Source organism: Zerene cesonia, chromosome 7, assembly GCF_012273895.1.
Source record: "Zerene cesonia ecotype Mississippi chromosome 7, Zerene_cesonia_1.1, whole genome shotgun sequence".
NCBI lineage: Eukaryota > Metazoa > Arthropoda > Insecta > Lepidoptera > Pieridae > Zerene > Zerene cesonia.
In genome coordinates, this window is record NC_052108.1 from 3,959,836 (window position 1) to 3,979,950 (window position 20,115).

Sequence of the window (20,115 nt, forward strand, 5' to 3'; positions counted from 1 at the left end):
CGGGCGGCACTCCCCCGCCCACCCCGACCCCCGCGCCGCCGCCGCCGCTACCGTCCAGAGGATTCACATACAAGTTTGAGGAGTCGTTCTCGCACGTGATGTCGCCCTCTGAAGGAAAAGGGTGCGTAAGGCATGATGCAAATGTATCTGCAACGCAAGACAGACGCATATGGAGCCGAGCACGCCCAATGTAGGTACTACCTACGTTGCGTGTGCTCTACTCAAACAAAAGAATGCTGAAATGTGAGTGTGCTATAAATATTTATTACAACGTGAAATGATTAGCAATGTGACATACTTATTGATTATAATCAATTTACAATGTGCAATTTTTATACAAGGGTAGGTATGTAGGTACATACGAGTAGATCACTCAGACGAACACATAGGTTGTTGCACAATATATAATCACAGACAATGGAGGAATCTTATCAAATGTGTGAAATGGGTTTGGTTTGGTTTGTAAATCATATAATAAATTATATGTACCAGGGCTGTCGAGGCTGTTGGGAGTAGCTTCCGGCAGGGCTCGTGGCGCGGGGTGGCGCTGGAGACAGGCTAACTCCACGCATACGGGCTGCCGCAAGTCAGATGTTGACATTGGCATCAATTGCTCTGCATCTATGAACTCCTTGTAGCCCTGTGTAATAAAAATTTCATTTCAAATCACCATATCCGGTTTATTGGTTATCTCATATATGCATTTAAGCTCACATGCACATAATTCTCTAACATAATACACACCCACTAATGTTATTTTCTCCGAAAACGCCTACGTACTCCTTTTTTCTGTGATAAATTTATGGAAATACTTACTACGCCTTTTAGAAGTTAATAATAAATATGTTAAAAACACAAATACATAGACATTTAGTTAGTGCTACGTTATTGTGACTTGCGAAGCCGTTAGTGCTTAGTACCTTGAACGTGCAAAAACAACATTCAAATTCAGAAGGGAGCTGTTCCAAGTCAAGCTGTTTTTCAGCAATCTTCTTTTCCTAGAAAAGAAAAATATTAGTTGTTAACGAGAATCTCTAACTACTACATATACTGTCGAAACTAAACGTAAATCTGTAACGATGATATGTTAAACTATAAAATACTACATACTCTTAGTATACGGTGAGTACTTTCTTTGAAACATCGTCACTGATTTATACACACATAATACACACAAAGTATACAGTTTCACTAAATACTTCTATGATAAGATTTAGTTCCTGTTAGTATATCTATAATATTACATTAGTACACCAATTTAAAACACTGCAAGCGCTAGCAATAAATGATTGTATGAAATATCTTACTGGTGTTTGTTCAGGATTTATGAGCAAGCGTTTCTCCGGTGTGCCCAAGCCTTCTGCGGAGAAGCGTCGATCTTTCTTAGGACTGCTCTGAAACTACAACTGAATGATTTACAAGCCGTTTCTATAATATATGATACTTGTTATACTTTATTCTACAGCTGAAATGAACAATGAAACCGCAATGAACCTAATAAGTCGTAATTTATCAATTGTTAAACAAGTGATGCGATGCCTATATACTCAGATATTTAAGCGTATTGGTATGTAAGCCATGGTACCTGATTAGCTTCAGCTTGTGGCATCCTGTTGGCAAGCGCGTGCTCGTACTGTTTGTAGCAGCCGGTGGTGGGCGGTGCTTCGCCTTCCAAACTTGTGCCGTCCGCCTGAGACAGGTTGTGTCCTGGAGACACATACCATTCATAAGTAGCATCGTTTCCCTTTTCTCTTAACCCCTTAAGCGTTTTAACCTTTGCTTAAATATGCATGATATACGATAATTTAGCGATATTAATAACGAATGACGAAATAGCAGCGTGAGATACACAACACACATTCCACACGAACAGTCTAATAATTCAGCTTCCTCCGGATACACACAACAGACAGGCCACAGAAGAATGGGTGTTAGTTCTATGAAGCGTTAGGCTTACGCTGACAATGTAATCGACCTTAGGTAAAGTGTCTTCGTCGCACATCGCAAGCTACACGCGACGCGAACCCGACCCCGAGCTACGGACATACTAATAAGGGGTCGAGTACGACGGTGCGATAGGAGTAAGTAGCTCATCTGACGTCGTCTCTCGCCTCAATGAGGACGCATTTGTCACCTGAAGACAAGGAATAAAATTCTCTGAATGCACCTCTTTTCATCGGACGAGTTAACATAGCTGTAGCTGCGATGTAACGTGATCTGTTTAATTTTGAGTCTATATGTCTGCGAGTCCGGAGAGCGTAACTACGCGACGTGCATTCCTTTTGCATTCATTGCATTCATTGAACACATCAAACTGAAAATGAGCACAGACCATAAAAAGCATGCATGCAAACGTGACAAGATAACAATTAGACACAACATAACACATGACATGGTAAAGCATCAGCAAACGGCGAAGACTAGTACTGACCTGTGTCAACAATGACGTCGATCAGGTCCATGCTCTTGGCGAAGGCGTCTCGCAAGTTAATGTGGTGGAAGGAAACGATGGAGCCTTCGCGCTTAGCGCGCTCGAGCGCCTCCCGCCGTTTGAGCGCCTTCTCGCGTCTCATCTGATTCTTGTAAAACTCGGCGAAATTGTTGACGATTATAGGGATGGGTAACGCAATTACCAACACGCCGCAAATGCAGCAAACAGAGCCAATGACCTTGCCCAGTGGGGTCGTGGGATATATATCCCCATATCCGACCGTCGTCATCGTAATTCCCGCCCACCAAAAAGTTTCAGGAATAGAAATAAATTTAGTTCCCGGTTCTTCTTTCTCCGCGAAGTACGCCAGCGACGAAAATATGAGAACTCCCATCGCGAGAAACAACATGAGAAGTCCAAGTTCTTTGTAAGAGTTCCTAAGTGTAAAACCTAGTGATTGCAACCCGGTCGAATGTCGAGCGAGTTTTAATATACGTAATATACGCATGATACGAAATATTTGGACAACACGGCGCACATCTTGAAATTGGTCCGTCGCGTTTTTATTCGTTTCCAGAAGGAAAAGAGAGACAAAGTACGGCAATATAGCCAACAAATCTATAACGTTCAGTCCACCTTTGAAAAATTTCCACTTATCCGGCGAAGCACTAAATCGCAACACGTACTCGAGCGTGAACCATGTAATACACACGGCTTCTATCATAGCCAGCTGCGGGTTGTCCATGGGCGTGCCGTTCTCGTCAGCTACTTGCATCTGTGGTATCGTGTTGAGAGTGAGCCCTATCGTGGACAGCACGATGAAGAGGATTGAGATCACGGCAATCACCTGCAAGCACGCACTTTTTGAGCTTGGTTGCTCAACACCGCGCTGTCACACGTCATGTCATTACAAACAACTAGGTACATCAATTATACAAGTTGACGGTGTTAATTGTAAGTTTCGATTACAACATTGTGTTAACAGTGGTTGTTTGAAAGTTATTTTCATAGTGTTTGCATGTAGGTATGTATTTACAGAAGTGGGTAAATAATTAAGTACAGATTTCATGTTTTAGAACGCCTTTATAGGTAATTGCAGTTCTGGTGTAAAAATAACATCTATTGTTGTAATATGTCACAGTAGTGTTGTGTTGACGTGGTGTTAATAAAGTTAGATATGTTACAATAATTATTAATTTGTATATATGTATTGAACAAACGAGCGTCAGCGAATCGTCACTATGGAACACATATTCGAAAATTAAGTAATATTTAAAAATCTGTGACAATGTTACATCAAATAAAACACGACGTTACTGTGTTTATATTTTCGTGGATATAAAGAATATATTTCAACAACATTCTAATATTTAACGCTCGTTCGTTCTTTGGTATTGTTAGTGGTTTATGGTAAAGCGAAAGCGTTAGACAGTTGGAACTTTATAAAGGGCAGGTGTAAAAGTATAGAGGGGTAGAAAGGGGTCTGCAGAACGACGCTCAACCAATGTGAGAGGCGGCGCGGGCGCGGCAGGCACCGTACGAAGTCTCCTTCGCAGGACGTCTTGCCGTCCCGTGCCGCAACGCACAAGGGCCGACGGAGCGCCGTCAGCAACGGCTGGTCACATTGCGTAAGCCCATCCCATTTTAGCAATATTTGCGACAACAATTAAGCTTTGTTTTGATATTCTCGTCAGAGACCGACGCGGCTGTGAACATTAAAATTAAGAGCAAGTGATGTTATATTGGCAAATTGTGCCCACCTGCAACATTGGCTTTTTACACCAGCTTATATAAAAAGCGCCTATATACGACTATATACAGTAGATGTTCTATTCATCGCAATTCATACATTAGTTATATATATTATTAATAAACATATAGGAGTACATTAAAAGTTACTTTCGTCTATCCCAAAGTATGTTATAAGATAATCTATAAGTGTCTTTATGTACAAACAGATTTCTCAAAACATGTTTATATTTCGCTTTCCTATCAACCTGTAACAGGTAGGTTTATCGATAGGTTAATTTTCCTCTGCAACTATTTTGCTGATATAAATATAAATAAATACTTACAGACCATTTGGAGCATCGTTGATGTCGAATACTTAGATCTCATTTCTAATTGCAATAATATAGAAAAAGGAAGACATCACAGAACATTCAGGCAGAGTCGACAAAAGCGATAGGATTACAAACTACAGTTGGAATCGTGCAAGACGGGCACACAACACCACAATTAACAAAAATAAATAGACGAATTAACAGTCAATGCAATAGATAGATGTTATTCATGCACCACATTAAATACGACATTTACGAACCATAGTGCTAAAGGTAGGTAGTACTTAGAGACGTTATTATTTGTATTATACAAAATAAGTTTTGACTTGCTTGGTTTTTTTTTGTAAATGACTTTCAGGTAAGTATCTATAGACGTTAGTCAAAAATTTATTTTAGGTAAAGTTGATTTTTTTTTAATTTTGTAAAAAAATATCGAGACGATATTTTTCGAAGCAAAAAGTTAATTACGCAAACTGAATTGTAGATTCTTAAATACCTGTAAAATTTTAACTTACTGTGCTTATACCTTTTTCATTCAGACTCAGAAAAGTGACAATCACTACTATATCATAAATTCAATTAGATTTGTTAGTACCTTCACTTAAATGTTAGTATCCTGGCAGCTTAGTTACAAAATTAATTATTTATTTGTGTTATGAAAGACTTATGTTAATTGAATACATTACCCTAGCGGCTATACTCGTTGTGGGTTTTTCTAGTAAGTCCCACAACCACTTCTGATATTGAGCACAAGTGCCTTGACCAAATTCCTCCTCTTCCCTCTGTCGCAAACTCTCGGCTTCCTTACGCATTTCTTCGTGGACGTGTTCCTTTCTTTGATGATATTTGTGCTGACAACACGATTCTAAATAAAGTTCATCCACACCCCAATATTCTAGATCATCGCTAAATGCCAGCACACACATTTCGTCCACTAAATGCAATTTGCCAGTTCGATAGAAATTTAATATTGAACTAAAACTCTTCGGGTGCCTGAAAAATTATGAAGTTAACATGAAATGTACATAATATTTAAGGACTTGCTAAAACATAACGAAATAACAAAGTGTCAACAAAAAATAAAGTTAAATTAGGTGCAAACGACAATACAAACGTAAACTGACTAGGACAGAAGGCGGCCAACTTTTTGGAAATTGGATGCGGGGCTTTTTGTAGCTAGTTAGAATAAAAGGTGAATGGGAATACGAAGTATGAAGTTTCGTCAGTACACCTAAAAATGAATTCAAACTTCCTGAAGTCATTTATTTTTGCCGCCCATGAAAATTTGTAAGGCCGCTGAAAATGCGTTGCCTAATTTTAAGGGATAAAGGATATGCAAAGCATTGAAAAGAATAAATAAACGGGAAGGGTGCAGAAATTATACGGGCCTCCGGCACCACACACATCTTCTGTGGGGGTGTGGCACCTTACCCGATGCGAGCTCGCCCAATTCGTGCTGCATATATCACTACAGTGACAACATTTTGCAAACCCGGACGGTTTTAGTGACTACTTGGTAAACATTTTCGCAACCATTCATTTTAAATTTAAGTTAAGATTTTGCAGACGTGTATAGACCATTCAGGAAAGAAAAACACTCTTTCTGTAAAAGTGTTAAGGATATTTATCTCTTTGGCACTTGTTGCGCAAAATGCGGGATGTGCAAGACGCATCCAACGTTTTGTGGGATTATTTTACTAGTTCTTTCAAAGCATCATTCACGGTTACATCAATCATTACGAGAGATTGGCCGCCTTGCAAAGACAACCATATCCTACACTATAACCTTAGCATATTATCATATAATGATGTTTGTAATTCAAATGCTTACCTGTCAAAGAAGTATTCATTGTCCTGTAAGGAGTAGTCATCACAGAGTTCAGTGATCGCTTCATGTGTATTGCAGTCTCGCAATCTGCCTAGACGTGTGTGCGGGAGCCTCTCCAATGTGCGCCAAAGGACCTCATGTCGTACACCGCCAACATTGATGATCACTCGTTTGCTGAGAGCTTTAGCCCGGAGCATCATAAAAGGCTCCGGTGGTAGGGATGACATTGATCTATAATAATGTCACTCATGTTTAATTCCAACGACACAGATATGGACAGAACGGGAATGCGTTGCAAAGGTCAGCTACCTAAACTGCCTCGCAGAAATCGCATACTATTATTTTAGAAAAAAATATATATCGCCTTCGAGGTCGTGTTAAGTTATAATTAATAAACTTTAGAGAGTTGTAAGCTTTTATCAACATTGAATCTTTCGACCTCATTTTGCACCGTCACTCAGTAAATATTGCTAAGCTTGTTTAGATTTGAACCCCACAGCTTATTAAGGCTTGGTCTATCAGAACGAATTATCATAAAATAATTACATCAAAATGTTTTACGACAAAAATAACACAATGTGGAATTTTCGTGCCGATTGCGATATATTTATGTATCGTAATGTATTATGAGGAATTATTCTGGAAAATTCTGTCTAATTCAGGTAATTCAACCACAATATAACTGAACGGATTTGCATAATCAGCAAATGAAGCAAATGTAAATTTCACTTCCCAGTAAATGTATAAGAACCTAAATAAGCGTCATACTGGCGTGTACCGTACCTGGAGTGAGCCCGCTGTAGGGCGGCATTGGCCGCGGCGGCCTGCGCCGGAGCGCCCGGGGCCGGCGCCGGCGCCGGCGCGTGTCCGCGGTCGAGCGGCGCATCTTGCGCGGGCGCCGCGAAGCCCATGGGCGCGCGCGGGGGCGAGTCGCCCACGTGCCAGTGCGCGGCGCCGCGGCCCGCCCCCTCGCCTCCCATACCGCTAGCTCATCGTGCTACCCGCCGCCGCCCCATCAAGCCGCTTTTTTGATGCTTTCGCCGCGCACAACTATAAGAATTAAAATAATTAATGATTAAGTATCTGTTTGTGTTAACTTACATACAGGAACTATGCAAAAGGCCATAAACTAATATTCAGAACAATTATTACCGGTCAAGTAACTCAAATCTAAGCTAAATTGCCAGTACTCACTTATCCACTTGGTTATCTTTTATTATTAAAATTGTTCCTATCTAAAACTAATATTGTTTCGACATTTTTATTACAATTTTGTACAATATTGGTTTATAAAACGTATCTTAAGCGTCGATAGATGATAATATGCAAAGATAGCAATAAAAACTATACCAATAATATAAATGGGTATGAGTTCTTGTTTCTCATTTACTTTTAAAGTTAAAGTTGCTAGCCGAAATGCGTTAAGTGCCTTAAAGGTACTCATAGCACGACATAAAATCGATCGTAGTAATTCGTAGTAAAACAAAAACTTCTCGGCTCATTCACCTTACGTGTCTACGACTTTTATACTAACGCCATTGTTGAGGTTGGTAGCACCACAGGTAAAATATTGAATATATAAAGGACAAAACAATAATAGAGCAGAAAAGCTTCCTTTTGCATTTCATGTAAGAGATAAGGGGATTGTTTAAATGCCAATATTGGTTTTGTGGTGAAGAAATTCATTCATTCATAACTACGTCAGGTAACTTTTTTACATTACAGATCATAACAGATCGATTCAATTAGGTTAATATATCGGAAACAAATAAATAACATAGTGTTTTTTTTTATTATACTAGCTTTCCGTCCGAAGATTCGCTCGTATAGTAAAGAAAAAGATATTCAATCTCGAGGTTTTCCCGATAAAACCTATCGGTGGATAACGCGTGAGCTTAGAACCTAACGGGCCTGGGTTCCATTCCCGGTGGGGAACAAAAATAATGTCTCGGTCTGGACAGAAAAAGCTCATTGAAACAGATGTATTTCATCTGACCCATACCCCACAGGAAGAGGTCTGTTCGTAAAAAAGAGACAGACAGATAGGGTCCGATTTATGTTTGATAGTGTTATAAGAACTTCAAAAAGGGTTTTCGTATCTTTATGATATTGTACTGATCATTGTTTATCAACCAAAGGAGAAAGGATTCAATAGCGATGCCTTCACGGTTGTAAGAAAAGTAATCTCAATAATTCATAAGCAATTTTGTTATCGTACAAGTATAGATAAAATTTATGTAGAAATGATATAGAGAAGATATAACAGGGGGATTGGTTTCATGAGAGTGGGCGGGAGCAATCGATTAGTCTAGCGCCCAGCGGCTTTCGAACCTTTGCATACAGCCTAATCCAATCATAGGATAAACCGCTGCATACCATTGTAAACATCGCTTTTATTAAATCTCAATATTCAGATTAATATCCCCTCGTACCTAAACTTTTTAACGTTGTTAAAAAATGATTATTGTTCATACGTTTAATTTGACGAAAACTTATTTCGAGGTACGGGTAAAAATATGTATATCCTTGCAACTGTTTTTTTTTTGTATTTGCTACCTCATAACTTTTTACTGGATGAACTGATTTTTATTATTATTATTATTATTTTTTTAATGAAAAGCTAGCGCCTGCTGTTTGGTCCCATTTAAATTTGATCTAGCTCTAACAATTTGTAGGCGGTTTAGTTTTTTGCTAAAAATAATTATTTAATATAATTTGTATTATAAAAGTAAGAGATTTTTTCTGGATGCATGAACAATGTTTTGTTGCCAGTCATATATGAAACGAGTCCAAAAGAGGCTGAATAAATAATGAAACTGAAATGTAGGTCAAATTGTCTACATGCATCACTCAACTAGTTATTTACCCTGGCGCCACTCAGTCTGGTCGCCGACATTAACGGTCGATAACATTATTATTGTTATCCCTTATAACATTGCCTCTTACTGTATAAGTTTGGAGACAAAATAACACGAAGACATTGTTAGTCCTCACGCGCTTAAGAAAAATAAAACTCGGTGGATATATTATGTTTAATATCCAATACTATGTATATTATTGTCTAATATCGACAGTGATGGCTCAGTGGTGAGAACCTCGGACTTCAAAATCGATAAGTCGGGGTTCGACACCGGGCGAGCGTGCAGGAAATAAATTGATTTTTCAATTTTTTCTGCACATGTAGATAACATCACCACTGCTTAAAACGGTGAAGGAAAACATCGTGAGGAAACCGGCATGTCCAAGAATTAAAAGTTCGACGACATGTGACATCTGCCAACCCGCACTTGGCCAGCGTGGTGGAATATGACCAGAACCGTCATAGGAGGCCTGTGTCCCAACAGTAAGAACATATATGGGCTGACGATGGTGGTGATTATGATCCAATACTATAAAACCATTTACTAACTTTATCGTATATAAAATATTCGTCTAAACGAATTATATAATTAACGCATAATATCGTATGAGAGAAAAAAATATTAATTCTACTGCTATATTCATAAGAAGACGTAAAAATGGAGAGAGATATTTAAGACAACCCTGTAGTTTTCGCGAACTCACTTGGTATTCATGACGTATATCTATATGAGTTACGAAAATGGAAGAGATCTTAGTAAATAGGCTCGCTACGAGGGAAGCTCCGTAGCTCCGTAGCTCGTATTGATCTTGAGGGCTACGCGACAGGCGTGTAGGCGCCGCCGGTAGTAGGCAAATAATCTGATAGCTTTCCCCAACTTGTATCACTTGCCAACTTTCTATAATACATTTCTCGATTTTCGTGAAAATCTATTACAAATTACTAGCTTGTTTGAGTTATATTCGGAATACCAAGAGAAAATGAAGATCTGTTATTTTGTTAATTATTTGAAAGATCCTTATAACACTTACAATTTAAAAATGCAAAGAAATTATTTATATTTATAGGAGACTTAGCTGCCGATATAATATTAATACGTTCCATATTCCCTCCATAGACAGAGTGTCGCGACTTTGTGATGTCTCAAGTAACGACGTATTAAGAGGTTGTGGGTCTCATTAGTCGCTTTATTTTGTCCTTGACCCTGTAACCTTGTCTTACATTTCACTTGGTGTATCTTGTTCTCATATTATATCATTAGAAATATCTGATATAGATGAGTATAAACTTATTTTTAAATTGTTGTGTAAAATTTCTTAAATCTAAACCTTGATTACAATTAATTTTTCTTTACTCAAGATTTCATTTTTATATCGGTTGTATGTGTTGAAAAGAATAAATAATTGTTTTTGTCTATCATATTCTAAATTCATGTTTTACACAGAGATAATTACAGTTTTTAATTAAAAAAGCTTAATGATTTATGATATAAAAGTATCAATCAATGCGATCGTGTACTGTATAATAAGTATATAATTTAAGAATTTCTTGTTAAAAAAATACTCTATTTGTTAAATTCCTCATTATATTATAATCAAATAATATCAAATATTCTACATGCCTATTGCCTGTTTAAGAAACGTAAAAAATACATTTTTGGGTCACCAAGACATAAATCAATCTATTAGAAAGCTGGCAACACGCCACATAATAATAATTTGCCATGGCAATCGTACTCTTATCGGAATGATTTTTGGTGAAATGTATAATTCAGTCTTGGCTCTATATTTGATTCAAAGTCACATTAAAGCAGACCATAAAAGGAATTTTTCTTTATAAGAAATATTTATGAAGTTTATATTCTACAAGTTGATAGCTATTCAAATTATCTGATTGATATTTTACCATGGTTGCTATAATTTTCCCACATCACACAGAACAGAATCCACACAGCGGAATTTCTAGAGAACTCACAAATTTAAAACTTAAAAACTTTTTAACGTGGTCACGCTCGCTGTAAAGTGTTCGAAACGTCGGGTTAATAATATAATGAATAAATCGCGTTTAAAATCCGTTAAAAAGTTTTTAATTTCTAAATGTATAATACTCGCGTAAGATCAGAATATTGTCAGAAGATATAAGGTAATTTATTGTATTGTGTAATGTCCTTATTACTGGCTCAATCTGCATGAAATTGTTAATATGACCAGAATTTCTTCAACGTATGATATACATACGACAGGCAACCAATTTAAGCACACGACCAAATTTGAGGAATATTGTATGTGCGGTAACGTTATTAAAAGCTATAAGCCCCAAAGGGTTGTAATATCGTCGGCTCTCACCCTTGACATTTGCGGTGCGGCGTAGCGCCCCATTTAATGCAAGCTGTACTGCCCTGGGTAGGATCCAGTAATTGAATCGCACGTGTGCATGGATAAGGCATCAATGCAACGCCCTCAATACAGAAATGGTCGGCAATTTACCTACCTCCCTACACTACGTTTATTGAAAGTTACATTGTATTATTTGTTTTTATAATATTTAAAAAATAAAAATAGTGACGTTACATTTAACACTAATTTTTATTTATAATAATGCTTGATACTTGTTGTACAGCAGCATTACTATAATGTCTTCTTGTTTTAAGATGCCCCTATTCTGTAATGAACCTTTTATATTATACGCAAAAAAGAACATTTTTATGCAAAGTTATTATTTAGCTACTATCAAAAAACAATTACGCATGGAACTACTCGCCTATAAATCATGTCACCACTTATAATCGTATATAGTTTAAAAGCATTCTAACCTCGTTTTCCCTGAGTACTCGTTGAGTTGTCGAACGTTCCGTGCAGTATATTATAGTTAAAACTTGAAGCTGTCAATGTTAAATTGCTGATAAAACATTGTGTAATAACTGTATACTATTTTGGCAACGAACTGAAGTACTGCGGCATTAATAGACAATATGGAATATTTGTTCAAAAATGTGTTCATTTCTTAAAGCAGAACGTTCCAATCTAGAGCGAAATAATTGTAATTCACAGATTTTATTGCTTTATTTGCTAATATTGACAATATTGACATTTCTGATACATAAATTTAATGTTATGTATCATGTATCTGAGTAAAACATATTTGAGAATAAATTGTATCCACTGCTTTCCCATAAATTAAAATTAATTAAATATTATGTGCGCAATGATCATGTTGGGTACTAAACGCAATGAAAGTATATTAGTCTTATTCCTTCCAGGGTATAAAACGGTAATAGAATAAATTTTCTATGCGATTAAACTGATGTGAATTAGTACGAATCACCAACCTAATGACAGCAATTACGGCGTTGTAAACGTTTAGAGCTACGAAGGTGTCTACATAATAATATCTTGCTATATTAATAGTAAAAACATATATGCTACTTCTACCGATCTCTTCAATACAGAAGATCCTTGTAAAACGTAATTTTCTCTTTAAGCATACTTTAACCAAAGCAAAATTTATTAAGCCAATCAAATAATTATATAATTATATTTGTACAATATAATATTTAGTAAGAATTTTTCCTATGTTCAGCAATTTTCTTATTCTAAATACAACACATTCAATTCAATAAATTGTTAAAATATTTATACATAAGCGTTCGTAATTTAACCACCTGGGTACATAATACCACGCACATTCAACCTTAATTGTATTACCAACTACGGCAGCCCCAAAGAATTTTTAAGTTCATTAGCACCAAACAATAGGTTTGCATTAATCAAACCGCCACTCAGTCAAAAGCGAGTGTGACAGGTTCAAATACAGCAGCAATTAGCGAATGGAACGCAGCAGGTACCCGAATCGTCACTCCGTGCGTGACACTACGAATGACGTGTCCGTCCGCATTTAGCGCGAAGTGTTTTTGGCATCCCTCCCGGGCTCTACCCATCCTCCACACTTGCCACTATTAAAATTGCATTTTCATAAACGTAGTAAATTTCGCACGACCAATTCCTTAGTGTTGATATTGAGTTTATGTTAGAAGAAAACGAATGAGTATATATTTTATTTATGTACAAATCACATGATTTAAATATTGTCTGAGGAAAATCAGAACGGGTTGTTGTTGATTTTTGGGAACCACATCTTCGTTATCAATCTTCAATCTCGAAAAGAATAACAGAGCTGTATCTGACGCAACGATCCTGCTATTATTCTTTCAATTGTCAAACGGGAACAATGACATGAATTTTTAGGAGGAAAAAACCAATATTACTGAAAGCTTTTAAGTGCTATTAACATTTTTTCATGCAAACTGAAACGCTACATCAATGTAATAGTATTCATAATAGGTTTATGGTCAGTTAATATGAAAAGTTATTGGCTTTTATTGCATATAATCGTGAATACCTGTTTTAACAATAGGACCACTGCAGTTTTTTGAAGTATGTGACCCAATTACAAATATGAGAGTACGCGAAAGGTTTTTTCCACTCGTATTTTTTGAAAACAAAACAAATATCCCAGTCATGTGACTCTATTTATGTAGGTGACTTCCATTCTAACATTTTAACAGTTCTGTCTCGAGCGTTTAGTTGATATTTTTAATTAGCTTGTTTGTTATTTTATTAACTTATTCTCACAATTTAACTAAGAGTACAAAAATATAAAAAGTTAATGCAAATATGTACATACATTTTCTTATTTGCAGGAAATGACCGTGCTGATAAGTACAAAAATAAACAGTATAAAAATGAGCAAAAAAATTAATTACAAAGATTTCAAAGTATTCGATTTCTTTAAATAATTACGTGAGTATGCATAAACATATATAATAAAGGTATGTCTAGACTTCCAAAGTTCTCCAACAGCTAACAAAATCAAACATTTCATAATTAAAATGATTATTTATACATATATTTAATTCATAAGTCTCTTTAGATTAATTATAAGTATTTTTTGATGTTTTGTATAATTCCACGGATTATTGAACTGTGCCATCGACTTTGAACAAAGACATTATAGCCCGGAAGTACTTCTTCAGATCACAAATAACGAGGAAACGCGAAGCGCCGGCGTAGGTCAACACGAGTATTTTCGTCCTCGCCTTGATACAGGGCTAAGGTATATGATAGGCGTCAGTTTAATATTAACTCTTTCGTCAGCCCTCGTGAATGTCGATTCTCTGCCACTGACAGCTCTAGCAAAATAGTACAAACGTGACTAACATATTCATATATTTATGTTCAATAACAACCAGATGCTCATTCGTTGTTGGTTTACTCATGCTTATTTATTACGTATTACCAATTCCAACTAGTAACGCCTGCACGGTATACTCGGCGAACATTTAATGCATTCACATTTGTTAGACAAAAACAATACGAATCATTTTAAAATTAAAAGCGATTTGAATAAATGTTGAAAATAATAATGTGCCCAATATCAAATTAACATGCAATACTATTTAACTATTTGCCTTCGTCAAGTTATTTATATCCATGTTGTTAGTCCGTATATATTAAGAGTGGGCAAAAGCGTGCTCGATCTAGCCCAAGACATTGACCTATCTATTTGTCCGGCCGGTATCGGCATTAGAAACGTTCAGAACAAATATATAACCAGAGTATTTTCACCGAGCAGCTGTGCGACCACGACTCATCTGGCACGTTGGACGAACGCACGCTTTCACTAATGCAATTTTCAATTTGATTCAGTTATTAACGTGCAGTCAACAAGTTGGAATTTAAACTACTTGCAAAACAATAAACATTTAAAAATTTCTTTATATTCAGAAATTTTCAGACAGATTTTCTAAAAGCTTTTATTCATCAAGCTACTATAATGATAGGAGGAAGCATTAATAAATTTATGACTATTTTACTGATATTGAATTGCAATAATTTACAGGAAAGCTCCCATCGCTTAAAACGCATTAGAGTGTCTGTTACCATTACCTTAAAATAGTTTAAAACAAATGGTTTTGTATGTAGCTCTATTTATTGAGAATTTCTTAACTACTTCGCAGATTCTATATTCTCGAACAGTAACAGAATTTACATATGGATACATTTACTTAAAGTATAGATTAACATACCTAAGACGCTATATTTTGCTAAACAAATGGACCAGTAACTTATCATTAAGACCTGTTTATTTTGTTACGCACAATGAAACAATTTAACGACAGCTTAATTTATGGTTAATAATTAGGGGCCATTTTCATTTTAATTAATTTGTTAACTCCAAAAAAATTTAATGTTGACTTAAACAATCTATACATGGAATTTTTCAAACACATTATTTTATCAGTTCCGTCTGATATACACTCCCTACATACATTGATGAACACATTTCGTATCTGGGTTGTAACAATGACGTAACTTTCAAGATCTGACGTCATTGGACTAAGATATATACTTTCGTACCATATTTTGGAGCCAGGAATTTGACCCAATTGTTAAAAAATTTTACATGCTCTCACTTTTCTTCTTGTTCTTTAAATAAAGAGCTTTCATTTAGCAAAGTGCAAATTTGTAAAATTACTTATGTCGTTTTTACATTGTACACTTGTCCACAAAAATAATAGCTTTTCAAAGAATCTAAATCTTATTTGGTAACTTGAAGTGAAGTCTTGGGATTCTTTATTTCACACCGTGAGCACTTCTGTGTTTAACCATTAATATTAAACAAAATGTCATTATTGCGTGTACTTGATTTATTTTATTAAAATATTCACACGGTTGCATTTTATTTGAGTTTAAATAAGTAACTTCAACTTGATGAACCTTTAATCCCTTGCATAAATTAGTCAAATTAGTTAAATGAGGAAAGAAAGACTACCTACTCTAGGCGATTTCGTTCCTATTTTCTGATGAAAAGTAAATACGACGAGATACAAAAAGCAAGTTCAAATAACATGTTATTACAAAAATATAATCTTAATGACTATAATGTAAAAAGTTTTATGCCATCCGGTTGTCTGGTTTTTATAATATATCACCACAAAATTATCGCGATCCTGTAAATATTTGCTTTATATTTAAGCATTAATGGCATAGCTTCAAATATGAGTAGATGTTTGTATATAACGTTTATATTGTTATTACGTTTATAACGCGGATTGATTTCTCTGAATAAAGTGCTTTAAGATTTAAGGTAACAAAAACTATACATAACATTTAAATTAATTTCATCAAATCCTCAAGTATTAGATATGTGGTTGCAGTCGATGATTGGATGTGGTTCTTTTAGATACCATAGTATTATAATCGGTATATTGCTGCATTAGTTTATTATATTATAAAATGATTAAGCTTTTCATTCGTTTTTTTTTTTAATTTATCTGTAGGTTGGATGAACCTTTTAAATTTCTTACTGACCAATCTGTTTAACGGCGCCTTCTCTTGAAACTAAACAGTTATTTCATCTAAATAACTAAATTATATTTTACTCCTAGTGCGATAGTTAACGAAACGAAAGACACAAATTATAAAAGAAATGTAAAATGTCCATAAACGGCACTTGGTCGTTGAACTAACGACTTTAAGATACATATTATAATTCAGGGTTGGGTTCGCCGTCTGATCACGTGACATTTCGCAGGGGCTGCTGTCATTACACTGAAGTCATAAAGTGCCCGATTTAATGACTATCAATAATGGTCGAATTTACGACTCATTCTGCCAATTTACGATACATTGGCAAGCAGCCGATCCGGTAAAGCTTGTACATGAACGAGCCGTTTTTTCATCGTTCAAAATGGTATACATATACATAAATGTTATTTACATTGTTAACGCTCCAACTACACTATAAAATCGATCACTCAATTATCGACTTATTTACAAAGCAATCGAAGCAAGCGGTGTTTTTATTGAATGTTTCAAACAAAGATAATATATGTACCCAGTGAGAATTTTCTTCACATATCTATGGGATGAAAATCCAAACAGTTTTTCGCGAGGTTTAACTCTATCGAGTAGTATAGTTCATTGAAGTTAGGTCGATAAGTCTGTTGATAAAATTGCTTTAAAAAGTAGCGCAAATTGTAATCGCTAAAAGTTCGCGATCGCGTTTTCAATTTGGGTATGAAGCCGAATTAGCACATGTTATCATCACTATTTTCTGATCTAACTTAGTTGTATCATCGAATGCCATGAAATGGCTAGTAAAATTATCAAAAAGTGTCGTTGTAATACTATTAGATAGGTCAGAGGACGATTTTTTATTTATTTATCTATAATTTAAATATAAAAAATGCATATAAGGTATGACAAAATAAGTAATGTTTAAGTTAACCCGATTTTTATTATTATTTATTATACAAGTTAATAATTAAACGTATATTAACACTAATAAAATAAATAAACTTCATATTACATTAATAGTCAAAATAGCCTTTTGAAATAAATTATGGGTAATGTTTTTACTAACGATCTAACATAATTTATATGTTTCTCAACAGCTATACGCGATGCTCAATGGCTCTATAATGCATAAAACTTTAACTACATTGTTTTCACGCAGTACGGTGGCTCTTACAGTTCATGTTACACTAACACAATAAAGTGATAACCTTCTTTATAATAAAATTTATTTAATGGTTTTAGTTCTATGCAAAATAATAACAGCAGTTTAATGGTATTAAACAAAAACTTATTTAGTTACCTTCTTTAAAAACCTATTAATATTATTGTTATATTTGGTAGGTACTTACTGTATGTTTTTTTACAATTCTATTAGTTCTTTGTAACTCTACATTTCTATTTTTCTTATTTGTGTTACACCCCATTAAATTCTATTTAATTTGCATTTTATTCTCATTTACACTATATAATATAGTATAATACTGTCTTGTGCGGAGATTCAGAAAAAAATGTCTTAGTCCAGCAGGAGAAAAGGGTTGATCGCCTAATTGTACATTATGATAATTAATGAATGAAGCAGCATATCATGTGCCCCATAACCCACTAATCACGACGGAAACACAGCATATTATTATACCTCAGTAGATATATATCTATCGATGTTAAACAGTTAATTGTGCTTGTAAAACCACCCAACATTCGCCCCGAAGTGGTCACCAAACGCCCTTATAAAAATTCATGGGATCAGCTTTATGCAAATGACTGGCAAGTCTCCAGAGCTTATGTAATTTGTCACCGACAGCAGGCAGTCTTTTGCCTTCCAAGCTTAACCTTCTGTCTCAGCTTATAATGCCAAAGCCGCTGTACTTAAAAAAATTCATCAGATCATAATCACGTCCCTAGCTTATCTGTTTCGTTTAATATTTAGATCTTGCTAATTCAAAATAACACATGTTACTGATCTCATAAATACTAAAATATGTTTTCGCAGTTGTTACCACTTGTTTATAAGCACTTAAATCTCATTTCTATACTGATACATACCCATCATTCGATACGTATTTTTAAGCTTCTAGTGGTCTCTCTTCGATTTATTGCTTGTGAATATCTGATTCATTCTCATTCGTATTTATATTTAGATCGAAGTATAGAACAATGTTTAATTAATGTGTCTGCCATGTTAGTGAGCATGTATATTTTACTATATCCGGGCTTCTAGACTGTCACAAAGAAATATTTATTTAATTTAAAAATAACCATATTGTTCAAATTAAAAAGGAGACATGTGAAAAAATATTTACTAAAAAACGGATATACAATGTAAAACACGTTCGGAAAATATAAACCGCTGCCGCGTACCTAGCAAAAGCTATTGCAGACAACGTTTGCATACACATTCAAGTAACGTTTATTTTCCTATTACTAAAAATAAATTTTATCTTAATGTAAGATGCTTGCTCTATTTACAGCTGTACAATTACTGAAACAAATAAAGCTTCATTATCTGCATTTTAAATACATTTACCTTTAAATTATCGGTTTTTGAATTTAGAATCCTGATAATTAATACTGTTTGACTTAAACTTAACATAAAACTAGATACTGTTTGACTTTTGACTTTAATTGTCGAAATAAATAATAATAATAGAAAAGTGAATATTGAAGTTAAACATAATTTAGACATATTCTGTACGAAACGACTTGGGTATTGAACGTACTTAGGCTACACGCCCAGAACTATAAACATGTGCAGTGTTGAAACATAACTGACATTAATGTACCTACATCTTTCTGAAAACAGTGGATAATTATGAAGTCAATAACAATAAATGTTAGAAATCCCAGTTAATAGTTGTGTTGCGGCTTCAGTAATAAATTTTCATTAACGACTCATCTGTGATCGCGCGCTAGTTGGGTTAATCATGAAACTGTATAACAACACTGATTTATAATGCAATATTGTGAAGTACGAGTGTTAAGACAATACAACTTTTTGTATTACCATTTTATTTCGTTGTTCCAAAGTGAAGTGACTTTCCATAACAGTTGCGTAATTATTATTAACGACAAGTACAAGGTAGCTTTGAATTTACAACAACTCTTTTAATAAGCAGTTTAAAACGTATGTCATTAACATCTTGGCTCTTTGATGTTGAAATTCTCAAAGTTCAATATATTTAACAAAGAAAATTGCAATTATAAGGTCTGTTCAGAAACTTAATGCGGAAAATACGAGAGTATCGTCGGAAGTTGTGCCGCTTGGCAGCTCGCCAGCTGCGCTGTCACAGCGTGATGTTAAACGGAAACTTTTTGCAGCAGTTTACACTTCTTTTTGCCTTTTATTTCATTAGACACTGAACTTCACTAAACCCAGATTGGGCTATTGGTGATATCGTCAAATCATTGTGTCAGAGTTAAATATATAAAAAGACTGTTTAAAATTCTATCAATTCATTCATCACTCAATCCACTTTAATGAAAACGACGGGTGGAACTTCACTACTAAATAATTTCAACACGAACTGAAAGAGGTCTAAAGGACTGACCACAAATGCAGGTTTTGCCTTTAGTTTCAA

The 20,115-nt window shown here is 35.1% G+C and overlaps 1 protein-coding gene across 1 annotated transcript in view; it reads right to left on the minus strand.

The window, feature by feature from the left end:
• LOC119828175 (potassium voltage-gated channel protein Shab) overlaps positions 1-20,115 on the minus strand; it is a 32,544-nt gene that overhangs the window by 2,608 nt on the left and 9,821 nt on the right. The window contains exons 2-10 of the mRNA XM_038350274.1: positions 7,106-7,372; positions 6,326-6,553; positions 5,181-5,487; positions 2,432-3,278; positions 1,586-1,707; positions 1,308-1,400; positions 921-998; positions 490-640; positions 13-147 (exon numbers count right to left, since the gene is read on the minus strand). Coding sequence (XP_038206202.1) covers positions 13-147; positions 490-640; positions 921-998; positions 1,308-1,400; positions 1,586-1,707; positions 2,432-3,278; positions 5,181-5,487; positions 6,326-6,553; positions 7,106-7,302 — 2,158 coding nt within the window. The 5' untranslated portion in view covers positions 7,303-7,372. The remainder of the gene's footprint in view (positions 1-12; positions 148-489; positions 641-920; positions 999-1,307; positions 1,401-1,585; positions 1,708-2,431; positions 3,279-5,180; positions 5,488-6,325; positions 6,554-7,105; positions 7,373-20,115) is intronic.